At 38.4% G+C, this 12,305-nt stretch overlaps 1 protein-coding gene across 1 annotated transcript in view; it reads right to left on the bottom strand.

The window, feature by feature from the left end:
* The window catches only part of NMD3 (NMD3 ribosome export adaptor), a 35,897-nt gene extending 26,711 nt beyond the window's left edge, over positions 1–9,186 (bottom strand). The window contains exons 1-4 of the mRNA XM_072408050.1: positions 9,036–9,186; positions 7,655–7,714; positions 6,190–6,324; positions 729–825 (exon numbers count right to left, since the gene is read on the bottom strand). Of these exons, the coding sequence (XP_072264151.1) occupies positions 729–825; positions 6,190–6,324; positions 7,655–7,698 (276 nt within the window). The 5' untranslated portion in view covers positions 7,699–7,714; positions 9,036–9,186. The remainder of the gene's footprint in view (positions 1–728; positions 826–6,189; positions 6,325–7,654; positions 7,715–9,035) is intronic.
* Positions 9,187–12,305: the final 3,119 nt, after the last annotated feature.

Below are 12,305 nucleotides of genomic sequence, written 5' to 3'. Positions count from 1 at the left end.
ATCAATGTCAAAAAAAAGTTTTTGTATAACCTATTGCATATAAACTGATGTTTAAGCAAGGCTAGACTGACAAAGATGGACCATGATAAACTGTAAAAGTAAAACAAAGGAATACTCTTAGAAAACAAAGTTGTGGTGATCCACCTTTACACAATATTAATCAATGTGGAAGTTTACCACATACCTCAAAAACTATTCACACCCTTCTTTTACCATAATTTCTGATAAAAGGTATAGCCTGTGGATAATTGTTTGGGGACTGAAATGTTAAGACATGCTTAGATATGGCTCTAAAAAAAAGGTGGATTTAAATGTGTTATGCTGCATGCAGAGAGTGCAAAACAGGCCTAATGCATAACTCCAGACAACAAAGGGTAAAGCCTGCCATGTCCCTATAGGGTCCTCACTTCAAATGACCTGTAGAAGTTTATCTTTCCTTCAAATAACCTTTTGAAGTCTAAGATCTGAATGGATGCCACAGGACCACAGGTTGTGGCTCTGGCCAGTGTACCCTTCAGAACTGCGGACCATGTCCCCCCTATGCCTCGCAGGCTCAGGGCGGTTGGGTCTCTGGACCAGGCTGGGTTCTGACATCATGACATCACTCTGGGGGAAGTTTCTTCCCCTTTGAGTCACACACAGCTCCCTCCACATGTGCGGTCCGGAGTCCCTGCATTTAGTGGTCCACAAGCCCCAAAGGCTGAGAGTACCCAGCTACCCAGTCACACCTTACTCAAAGACGACTTCAGTTTCTTCAGGCATAAAGTAAGCAGCTCTCTGGACTCCAAGGCACATTGAATCCAAGTACCGGGTGGCTGTAGATACCTAAAAACAAAAAGGTAAAACTTTAATATATACACATCTTCTTTAACAACTTAACATACAAGGCAATAAGATAATAAAGCTGAGCTTTAGCTTAAGGTCTGCATTTGTCACACATGCCATGCCTTGATGCACTGGGCCTCTTCTCCAGCACACGGTTTCCCACATTTTTGCATTTCACGCAGAGCACCGATGCCATGACTAATGACTAACCTGGGGCCACGATGTTAGATGGCATTTGCCAGTAAAGTCCACCATTCCCTGAGAGAGAGTGATGGACACTGTAGGTGCCTGTAAGATTCCAAGAGCAGAAGCTGGGTGCTGGGACATTGCATATACAGAAGAGTTGCATTGTCAGTGGCCACCCTATGGCTGAAGAAGTAAAGAGATGAAGGTGCAGATTATCAGGGAAAACATACAGCAGCAACAATAGGGTTTATGCGGCCCTGCTTTCTTCTTATTTGGAAAGTCACCTGCAGCGGGTATTAGTGCTACATAGGATGAACAGATGTTTTACTGTTCATTATTCCCAGAGAAACATCTGCACTTCAACTGCTTTAACTGATAGCAAATTGCAACTTAGATTTCCTTTCATTGCCATTTAAATCTTGACATTCATATTTTGTATTCACTGTACAGAAGTTTTAATGTAGGGCTCACTCATGCTTGTACAGCTTCAATTCACTCTGCAAATCAATTGAGCTGCATCATTGTCCTTGGTTTTACATGGCCCTGTTTAGAGAATACTGTGCAGCAAAATTCAGGGTTTTTTAACAAGAGAATGAAAGAAGCCAAATGTTTCTTCCCTGGTAATACAGTCACAGAGCTAAATTTGTAAATTTTGTCTGTAATACTGATGAGCTGCAAGTCACAAATGTATTTTTTATAGTAAATTCTACTTTCATTTGGGCTGATAACTCAAACACCACCAGGACAGCAGCTCACACATGTAAATGTGAAACTTACTAAAGGGGGAAAAAAACTCTATTATATAGTGTGAGAGGAGATGGATGTGAACAAAGCTTTTGTAGATGCACAAGATACAGTGAATATAAAGAGACTACAATGGCAATGAGCAAACAGTGTTAAAACAAGCTAAAGAGATTAAAGGTTTAACCACCTGAGCGTTAAGGTGCGTACACACTTCCAATTTTTATCGTTCCAATCGAACGACGAACGATCGATTGGGCAAAAAATCGTTCGTAAAAAAGTAACGAACCGACGCTGGATTAGCACAGCGGGACCAGGTAAGTGGGGATTTTAGTGTAGGCGAAAAAATACGGGGTTATCCAAAGAGCAAAAATATTTAGTGAGAGAAATTACGGGCTTAGCGGTTAGGGGGTTAAATAGCATTTAAAATAATAATAATGACCTGTGTCAGCATTAGTTTGATACTTCTGGAGACAATCAGACATCATTGGTAGATGAATTTGAGCTGCAGTTGAACTGCTTTTGACCTGCTGTATTTGGCTTTTTTTTTATATAGACTAAGGAAATATAAAACCTGTCTGATGCAAAAAACAAAAAAAAAAGTATGTTGACTTAGGTCCAATAATAGTAAAGAACTTATGCGGGAAAAAGTTGCTGGGTGAAAGAAAGGTAATGGAGTGGGGGGAGCACTTGTCCATAACAGCCTAGGTATTAGTGTATGAAGACATGAATATTTTTTCTTTGTGGGGGGCAGGGGCTCATTGCAGCTAATCCTAGATTGTAAGCTCTCCTCTTCCCGTGTCACTGTCTGTATCGGTCTGTCATTTGGAACCCCTATTTAATGGACAGTTCTAGTAATATGTTGGCACCATATAAAAACCATTTAATAATAATAATAATCTCTGGGAAAATATAACTTATATTATTGGACTTCTCAACTACATCAAGACTAGAAAGTTAGAGGAAGAAAAGATAGCGATAAATAGTTCATGTGCTGACAAGAAGAGAAGGCAGACTTCATAGAATCAGGTGAGTCTAGTACAACCTGACACAAAGAAAGGTAGATTACTTGAAAAAGGCTATGGCACTAGTTTAAAAACACACATATACACACACACAATTTTTTTCAGCGGGGTGGTACCAAGCTGTAGCCGTGTGGTCAAAAAAAAAAAAAGGGAGTGTGGCAATCACGGGAAAATTAGTGCTCCCAGTTGTTTATGCCATGGGTATGCAGTAACATCTTATTGTTTCAGTGTTCTACCTTCTCCCTATAATTTGTTACAACTTTGTAATGCCTGCCCTGTTAGTATATCCAATTTTTCCATTCTATGTATTTTGCCACAACTGTCCTATGCCGTGTATTGTGACCCAACTTACTAGTGTTCTAAGTTTTAAGAGTGTAATCCTTTGTAGTAGTGTAATAGTAAAATGAATGTGGTGTAACAAGTTAGGCACTTTCCTCGTTCGTCGGCGTCGTTGGTTACTTTTTTTACGAACGATTTTTGCCCAATCGATCGTTCGTCGTTCGTTTTGAACGATAAAAATTGGAAGTGTGTACGCACCTTAATATTCTGGCCAAACAATTATGTGGCCACTTTAATAGATAGGTCTTTTAATTAAAGAGAAAAGCACATAGTCAGCAGAAATAATACACTGTGGTTATTGTTACACTTATTATTAATAAATAGTATTTATATAGCGCCAACATATTATGCAGCACTGTACAATAAATAGGGATCTAAATAAGGTTCAATTAACATTTACATAACATTAAGGCTTCCACTGCTGATCGCATAATAAAAATACAAGCTTCTTGATGCTCTCTGGCCTTAATATTTCAAGTCGTTCAGCTGTGTTTTTTTGTTTTTTGTTTTTTTAAGATAGATCTGCAACAAAGCCAGAAAACTAGCTTTTTTAGAAAGGAGGGGGCAGTGATACACTCCCTATACTTCCTCACAACTGGTTTCTATTACAGTACCATTGTGCAAGTATTATATTACCCACCAGACTGAGAAGTTGAAAAGAAAGGTTTGAGATGCAAACTCCCTGCCAGTATAAAGAAGTTTCTGAAATTCTTCTCTGATATCTTTCATTAGTACAGTGTTCTAGCCTACCCAAATAAATGACATGTTTTCTCTTCAAATTTTAGAGAGGGAAATGATGCAACCATGTTTGCCATTCAAATATACAATTCCATGAATAATGAATTGATATAGAAATCCATATTTTCCATAACTGAAATATAATAATTGAAAATATGGATTTCTATATCAATTATTTTTTATTTTAAAACTACCAGGATATCGGTTTTCTGTTACCTGTCTTGCTGAGTATTTTTTCTTCCTTTTGCATACTTATTGAGGGGGGGATTTTGTTTTTTGGTCACCATTTTCAGTGAAGTGAGACCACATAATCTTGGACTTGATTATTATACTTTGAAATGTAAGTTTGATTTTTTTAATATTTAATTTTTGTATATTTGTGTATTTTTATTTATAGTTGATGAATACAAATATATATATATATATATATATATATATATATATATATATATATATATATATATATAATTTGCAGCTCCAGACTTCCTCCTGAAGAAGTGGATTGTTTCCACGAAACACGTTGAAAACAACTATATAATGTGGAGAGACTAACAAAATGTGATTTGCTTGTTGTTTTTTAAAAAAAGTTTTTGATTCTTAATGTATATTTATTTATACTAAACCTGCTTTGCTAAGAAAAATTTATAAGACATTGAATGTGTGACCTTAAAAAGTCCAGCTAAAAAATCAGTTTTTTATCCAGGCAATAAGTATTACTTATAGGGAGCAATAGCAGTTTACATAATCTTTCAGTGGTTCCCTTTAAATGTTATATTTAGGACCAACCAGCTTTAAGAACAGCTTTAAGTCTAAACTCAGCATTTACAGTTTCTCTAATTAAAATAAAAGATACAATAGATACAGTGAGGGAAAGAAATATTTGATCCCCTGCTGATTTTGTACGTTTGCCTCTGACAAAGAAATGACCGGTCTATAATTGTAATGGTAGGTTTATTGTAGCTGTGAGAAACAGAATAACAACAAAAGAACCCTCAAAAACCCAGTGCTCAAAAGTCAGAGCTTGATGTGCATTGTAAGGAGTGAAATTAGTATTTGATCCCCCATCAATCAGTCTGGAGACTTGCAAGGCCACTCCAGGACCTTCGAGTGCTTCTTCTTGAGTCACTCCTTTGTGGCCTTGGCCGTGTGTTTTTCGTCATTTTCATGCTGGAATACCCATCCACGACCCATTTTCAATGCCCTGTCTGAGGGAAGGATTTGCTCACCCAGGATTTGAGGGTAAATGGCCTCATCCATTGTTGTCCCTTTATTGCGAAGAAGGCTTCCGGTCCCCTTAGCAGAAAAACACCCCCAAAGCATAATGTGTCCACCTCCATGTTTGACGGTGGGGATGGTGTTCTTGGGGTCATAGGCAGCATTCCTCTTCCTCCAAACATGGTGAGTTGAGTTGATGCCAAAGAGCTCAATTTTGGTTTCATCTGACCACAACACTTTCACCTAGTTCTCCTCTGGATCATTCAGATGTTCTTTGGCAAACTACAGACGGGCCTGTACATGTGCTGTCTTGAGCAGGGGGACCTTGCAGTCTCTTCAATTGTTTTTTTGGTGACTATTGTCCCAGCTGCCCTGAGATCATTGACAAGTTCCCCCGGTGTAGTTCTGGGCTGCTTTGTCACTAATCTCAAGATCATTGCAACTCCACGAGGGAAGATCTTGCATGGAGCTCCAGACGAAGAAGATTGACTGTTATTTTGTGTTTCTTCCATTTGCAAATTATCGTGCCAGCTGTTGTCACAATTACACGATTGTTTACAATCTTGTCCCTAACATCCTTAGACAGCTCTTTGGTCTTGGCCATGGTGGCTAGTTTGGAATCTGATTAAATGATTGCTTCTGTGGGCAGGTGTCTTTTATACAGGTACTGTAACAAGCTTGGATTAGGAGCTCTCACTTACGGAGGGTGCTCCTAATCTCAGCTCATTACCTGCATACAGTGAAGACACCAGGGAGCCTGAAATCTTGCTGGTTGATAGGGGATCAAATACTTATTTCACTCATTACAATGCACATCAAGCTCTGACTTTTGAGCACTGGGTTTTTGAGGGTTCTTTTGTTGTTATTCTGTCTCTCACTGCTACAATAAACCTTCCATTACAATTACAGACTGGTCATTTTTTTTGTCAGAGGGCAAACGTACAAAATCAGCAGGGGATCAAATAACTATTTACAGTGAGGGAAATAAGTAAGAAAAAAATACTTCAATGTAAAGAGTTAATACAAAATCAAATTTCCTGGAAACAATTTAAAGGACTTATATTCACTTTACAACTAGTATAAAGCAAAAACAGGTGAATAGAAATTGCCTCCATCTTACCGTTCACATTGCTTGCAGAAATGAACTGAAACTTGCTTTGGAATTCCTTCACTGATGTCAACCTGTGTTCTCAGACATGCTACACACATGTTCGCAGGATTTGGGGGAATCGGAATGCCACATTGGCAACAAAGACTAAAACAAAAAAACATTATGATATTATGATTATGATGATAACTGAATCAAAATATATAGAAAGCTCTAGGCTGAGGTAGTTACTGAATATTTTTATAGTCTGCATGACTTTATGGTTGGGCTAAACAAAATCTTAAAAGACCCTTGTGAAACTCTGTTTTAAGACACTTATTTTAACTTTATTTCTAGATTACTTTTTATAGCTGTAAGACAAAAATGACATGATTGCATCCCGCAAAACAACAGTGCAGTGAGAACAGAGCCGTGTTCCTTGCCTCCTCTACCAGATTGGCTCATTTCTCCACCTCTCATCCTTGTACATACTTTCATCCACTGGGAGTTGATTCTCTACTTACAGGCTGTAAGGAAAGAAGTGATTACCATCAGATAAAAGTATGTGCAGGCAGAGAAATGAGAGCAGGGCTGCTGGTGTCCTGGTCTTATGCTCACAAGACGACTCAGAAGTTGCAAGCCACATACCTTTTAAACTTGGGGCTGATTTCTGAATTCAAACCATTGGGCACAATATTGTTTTAAGCAGTTTATGATTATCAATAGAAATATGTGTGTTGCTGCCAATTAATTAGTCACTGCATGTTCTTAATCAGATCCTACTGGACTGATTCTTAAATTTTATATTATTGCCTTTAGAGACAAATAGCATCACAGTGACAGCTCCAGAGCCTGCACCTTTAAGGACTAAATAAGCAGTAGCAGCTCCCATAATTCTATGTTCACAGGTATCCACAGTATATCTGTGGACAGGCAGAGGATTAAATTGTTCTGTCATTGTATGCTTGTGCAGGTATATAACTCAATATAATTTTTTTTTTTTTTTTTTTTTTTTTTGCAACCCAGTACTTTTGAAACTATTGGGGCCTCATAATAAAAACTGTCTTTTGTTAGGACACCAACTGAATTGCCATTATGCTGCTTTCCCTCTTCCAATCTAAGGTCTATTAAATATTTAGGTATTACATAAAACCACTGTCAGTTTTTTCTTTCTGGGGACATTATCCCTCACTTCCAGTCCTGGTAATGCAAGAAAAAGGAAAAATGCAAGCAAATTTCCAGTTGTCTTTGGAACAGGTGTCTGCACTGGAACCTGAATCCACACCTCTTCTGAGGACAACATTGGTCACTAGGACAGATTAGTCTATCAACTGGGGACACAATTAAACTTGAGAGATTTTAAGCATTCCCCACACTATCCACAAAAAAAATGACCATAGACACTTTGATGACAACAAAACTGCAATTATTTAAGTTTCTTGAGTCTGCCTAAATTATAGTTTAAAATTTTACATTTTCCAAAATCAAAACTACCTACATGTTGCCTTGGCTGCTTGTGGCCGGCCCCTGCATGTACTCCATTTTCAGGACAATATATCTGAAAGATTTAAACATAAAAGGAGAAGACAGAAATAAATTATCTTCAGTCCAAATTTAGGTCTAAAAAAAAATATTTTCATTATATTCAATTTAACAATAAATTACAGTTTTTGAGTTGTTTTATCACCATCAGCATCACAAGATAATTAGTCTTCTTCAAAGCAGAGTCGTGACATTAAATAAAAGATCTGTGCACCCTTGTTTATTGATTTCCAAACAAAATAATGTCTAAATATACGTGGTACATGTACTCTGATGCTATTCCTGTCTCATTAACTGAAGTGATGTTGGGTTTATGTGTCTTATAATAAAGACCAGTCACTGATACTTGTTCTCTTTGTGCAGGGTGACTGGTCTTGTCTCCATCCTAGAATGATGGATTTATGAACAACTAATCAGGAACAAACGTGCATTCCTATGGAGGAGAGGGGGAACCGGGATGCTACTTATTCATCCTCCCCTCTACATTAGGACAGAATGGCACTGTAACATCTACACAGCTCAGTTATCATATGTAATGGTCAAAAAATGCTTACTACTTCTTTCTTTCAATATCTTCACAGATCCAATAATCAATCACAGATAAGAGAGACACTGCATTCAGAAAACAGTATATTTAGAAATTGTTTGTTTAGAACTCTTAGCAATATGGTAAACAAATTAAGTAGCCAGGGAAATCAAACTGAATGTGTTATGAAAATATAATAGGAAAAGTAACAAACTAGTGAGTAGATTTGTAGGGACAAAGCTGATGTTACATCCAACATATCATTTCCTGTAAAAGGAAATCTGGAACACAACCCCTCCATCTTTGCAGCTTCCTTATTGGCCAGGGTGGTTCAGGAGGTGGAAAGCTCTGCCAATATTAACCAAGCAGGTAAAATTATGATCTGCATATATTATCAGCTGTCACAATATGTGGATTTACTGAACATTCTAACATGTGGCCTTCACTAAAACTAACCTTTTTTCTATAACATTTCTTCCATCAGCTGGCCTAAGTAGCATTAGACATTGTTCTGCCTCTGGTTACATTGCTCCTGATAAGTCTGTGAGTACACCTAAGAGATGTATCACACTTGTCATGCATGGGGTTGTGGCAGTGCCCCCTTATCCTACACAGGCAGTTCAAAGCTGGGACTTAGTGCAATCAGAAATAATACTTTTACCTCCAGTCAATCTATTCCATACCAGCAGCACGTGATTAGCTCCCAGATTAGTGTAAACCCTTAGATAATCAGCTCCCAATAACACACCATTACAGACTATTAAATGACTACATATTAGAAACCAGAACAATAATAGCCATCTAGTCTCACCTGTGCGATCAGTGCGTGAGACTAACAGCATAAACACACAGATCACAGCACGATTCCTACAGGACAACCACACACCAGCACCATGTGGCATGACACTGACTTCCGCATGACGTCACCGCCCCGAGGACCCCATCAAAGGCTGCCCTGCTTACAGCCTGCACGAGAGCTGTGTGAGGGGTTTGCTATAGGAGCACAAAGCTATTTTTTATTAAATAACGGGCCGGTCATTTCTTGGTGTGTCGCGTTAGAAGGGTAAATAAAGAATCAAAGCTCATCCTAACAATATAAAGGTGATATACCTGTCCCACCTGGGGGCATGAGGGCTCTACCTATTCCTAGCTGGGCTGGAGGAGACCCTGGCACCTGGACCCTCAGTGTGCTGAGAATGGCGGCACCTATACAGAGGCAGTGCAGGACAATTTCCGGGAGTCCAGCAACATCACTCTTCTAGTATTACACAGGGCAACAGAAAATTTGTTTTCATAATCATCAGAAACCACAGCAAGCTTTTCTAAATCAGTTTTTCGAACAGATTTCAGATCTGTTTTAAGTTTTTCCCTAACAGTACAGTTCCTGAGTTATGAGTACTATTATAGTTAACATTGTACAGATACATGCATCGTATTTTGTAACCACCATTGAAGTGAATGTTAATACATCTTCAGTGTGAAGTAAAATAAGGCACACTGTGGTATGGATCTACAGAACAGTGTCAGTCAGGTACCATTGTTTCTTCAGTAATGCTTAGAGTATGATTTTCTTGTGTACTCTTTGCCTGGATTGTTGCGGTATAGCATCCAGCAGTAGTCAGCCATCAGACTTTTATTCCAAAAACCTTGGTAGCGGTGCTCCATTAACTGAATGCCCTGATGAAAATGTTCTCCTTGTTCGTCACTCACCATGATTTTCCAGGAAGAATTCTAGATGTGAGTGCAAGAAATATATTTTTATTGACTTGCGACAACCCAGTTTCTGGTATGAATCAAGCAGATTCTGAACTCCTTCCTTGTATGCAGAAGACTTATGGTTGCCCAGGATTTTCACACAGCCACTTGAATGCATCCCAAGCTTCTAGCTTAGCTGCTGAGAGAGATTGTTTGAAAACATCATCCTGCAAAACAGACATGATCTGTGGCCCTATAAATATCATTTCCTTTATTTTTGCAGTGCTTATGTTTGGAAACTTCTTAACAAGGTACTGAAAACCCATGGAGTTTGATTTACCCATGGCCTTTACAAGGTTCTACATCAAGCCTAACTTGATATTGAGAGGTGGCTCACAGAGGCAGAAACTTGACACTGCTTGTTGCGGGCCTATAGGGATCTCTTGGTAACCAATCATGCTTGACATAATGGTCTCCTGTAGATCGGCTGTCCCACAAGCATAGGAAATAGCAATATTTTGTGAATCCTCCTTGCATTCCCATCAGCAAGATCCCCTGGTGTGTTTTATACTGGATTGCTTCAAGTAGTAACTTCATGTTGTCATTGGACTTCTTTAGGTTAACGGAATGGGTAATCGGTAAACTTGGTTTGGAATTACCATTATGCAGGGAGACTGCTTTCCAGTTTCTTTTAGAGGAATCAATGAAGATACGCCATGGAACATGCTCTTGTGACAAACTGTTATAGAGTGCATTTATATCATGACAGTAGCACAGAGAGCCATCACTACTGATGAAGGTTATCAAGTTATGATTTTGTTTTCTGTAGTGAGTTACAGTTACACCCTTTGCAAACAAGTGTTTCTGTTTAAGCCTTGAAGCAAGAAGTTCTGCTTTGTTATTGGAGAGATTTGGATCACGAACAAGATCATTCAGCTCTGCTTGTGTAAAGGTCTCTGGTTCTGAATCTTCATCGGCCAAGTAGTCAGGATCAGATGATTAGGGGTTGTAACTGGCTACAACTCCAGCGCATTCCTCATCACCTTCTACAGAAGCAATTCCATCATGTGGCAGTACCGGAACTGGCAATGAATCATCATGATTATCAAACAATCCATTTTTCAATGTCAATTATTCCACGTGTGTACGTAGCCTTACACTAAAAGATGAAAGCTCTACTACCCTCTCTGACCATCCCTGGTACCCTAATAGATTGCTAGCTCTTCTGCCTTCAGTATCCCTCCCCAATACAATAATAGATTGTAAGCTCTTCTACCTTCGGCATCTTCCTATAAATGCTTATAGACTGTTAGCTTTTTTATCTTCTGCATTCCTTTTCTGTATCATAAGTGACTGTAAGTTTGTTTTTTTTCTTGTGCAAATTCGCTTATACTCTAATCAGTTCTTTCACCATCTTTTTCTGACACTTGTATCATTTTGTTAATCTTTTTCACTTTTAGTAACCTGCAGTATACAGAAAAGATATTGACCTCTTCTATTTTATGTAACTTACCAACCTCCACTGCTACAAAAAAAAAGTTAGTAGAGAAATCATGGAACAGAATCATTGATCAAATTGTACTGCTGCATTATATGAGATCCGTAACTTGGAAATAAACCCTTTGCAATGACCTAATTCTGTCCTTTCTAATTAGAATTCTTGGAGGTCTGGACAATAAAATAAAATACTAATGACAGAATTGTAATATCCCTTTTTTTTATCTTCTGATGGAAAACTGACAAGGGTCCCATTCTCCTTAGATCTTGTAGCTGAAGATTTTTTATGGCAGAAAAGCTCTAAATCTCTTACCCTACAGAAAAACCCGCTGTGCTGTCCTGGACTGCTACTCCTGACTGACCATCAAACCCAGTGGGGCAGGATTATACGGTGCATCCTAACTGAAGGACTGTGATTCCACAGAAGTGCATGTGCTATGTAATACTAAAAATCACACAACTACTGGTGTAGTATTTCTAACATGACAATTGAGATGCAAGTTTACTTGCAGGATCTTTCCTGTCTTAATTGAAATGCACATTAGTAGTTGTGTGTGTAGATGTCTAAATAAATATACATTTTATTTAATATATTGATTAGTATATTATTATGTTTATATATAATAGCTTGTATCTTTACAGCATTGATTTTTTACACAGTGCTTTACAAAGTCCATGGTCATGTCACACTGTCCTTCAAAGAGGTTCACAATCTAATGTTCCTACCATATGTCTAAGGCCATTTTTTGGGGTAACAGTCAGTTACCTAACTACATGTGTTTGGGATGTGTGAGTAAACGGGTATGCCTATAAGAACCCCACACAAACACGGGGAAAATTTACAAACTGGATGCAAATAATGTCCTGGCCAAGGTTCATACCTAGGACC

This window comes from Pyxicephalus adspersus, chromosome 4 (assembly GCF_032062135.1).
Source record: "Pyxicephalus adspersus chromosome 4, UCB_Pads_2.0, whole genome shotgun sequence".
In the NCBI taxonomy this organism is placed as follows: Eukaryota; Metazoa; Chordata; class Amphibia; order Anura; family Pyxicephalidae; genus Pyxicephalus; species Pyxicephalus adspersus.
Note: the sequence above shows the minus strand (reverse complement) of the source record. Positions and strands in the feature narration are given on the sequence as shown.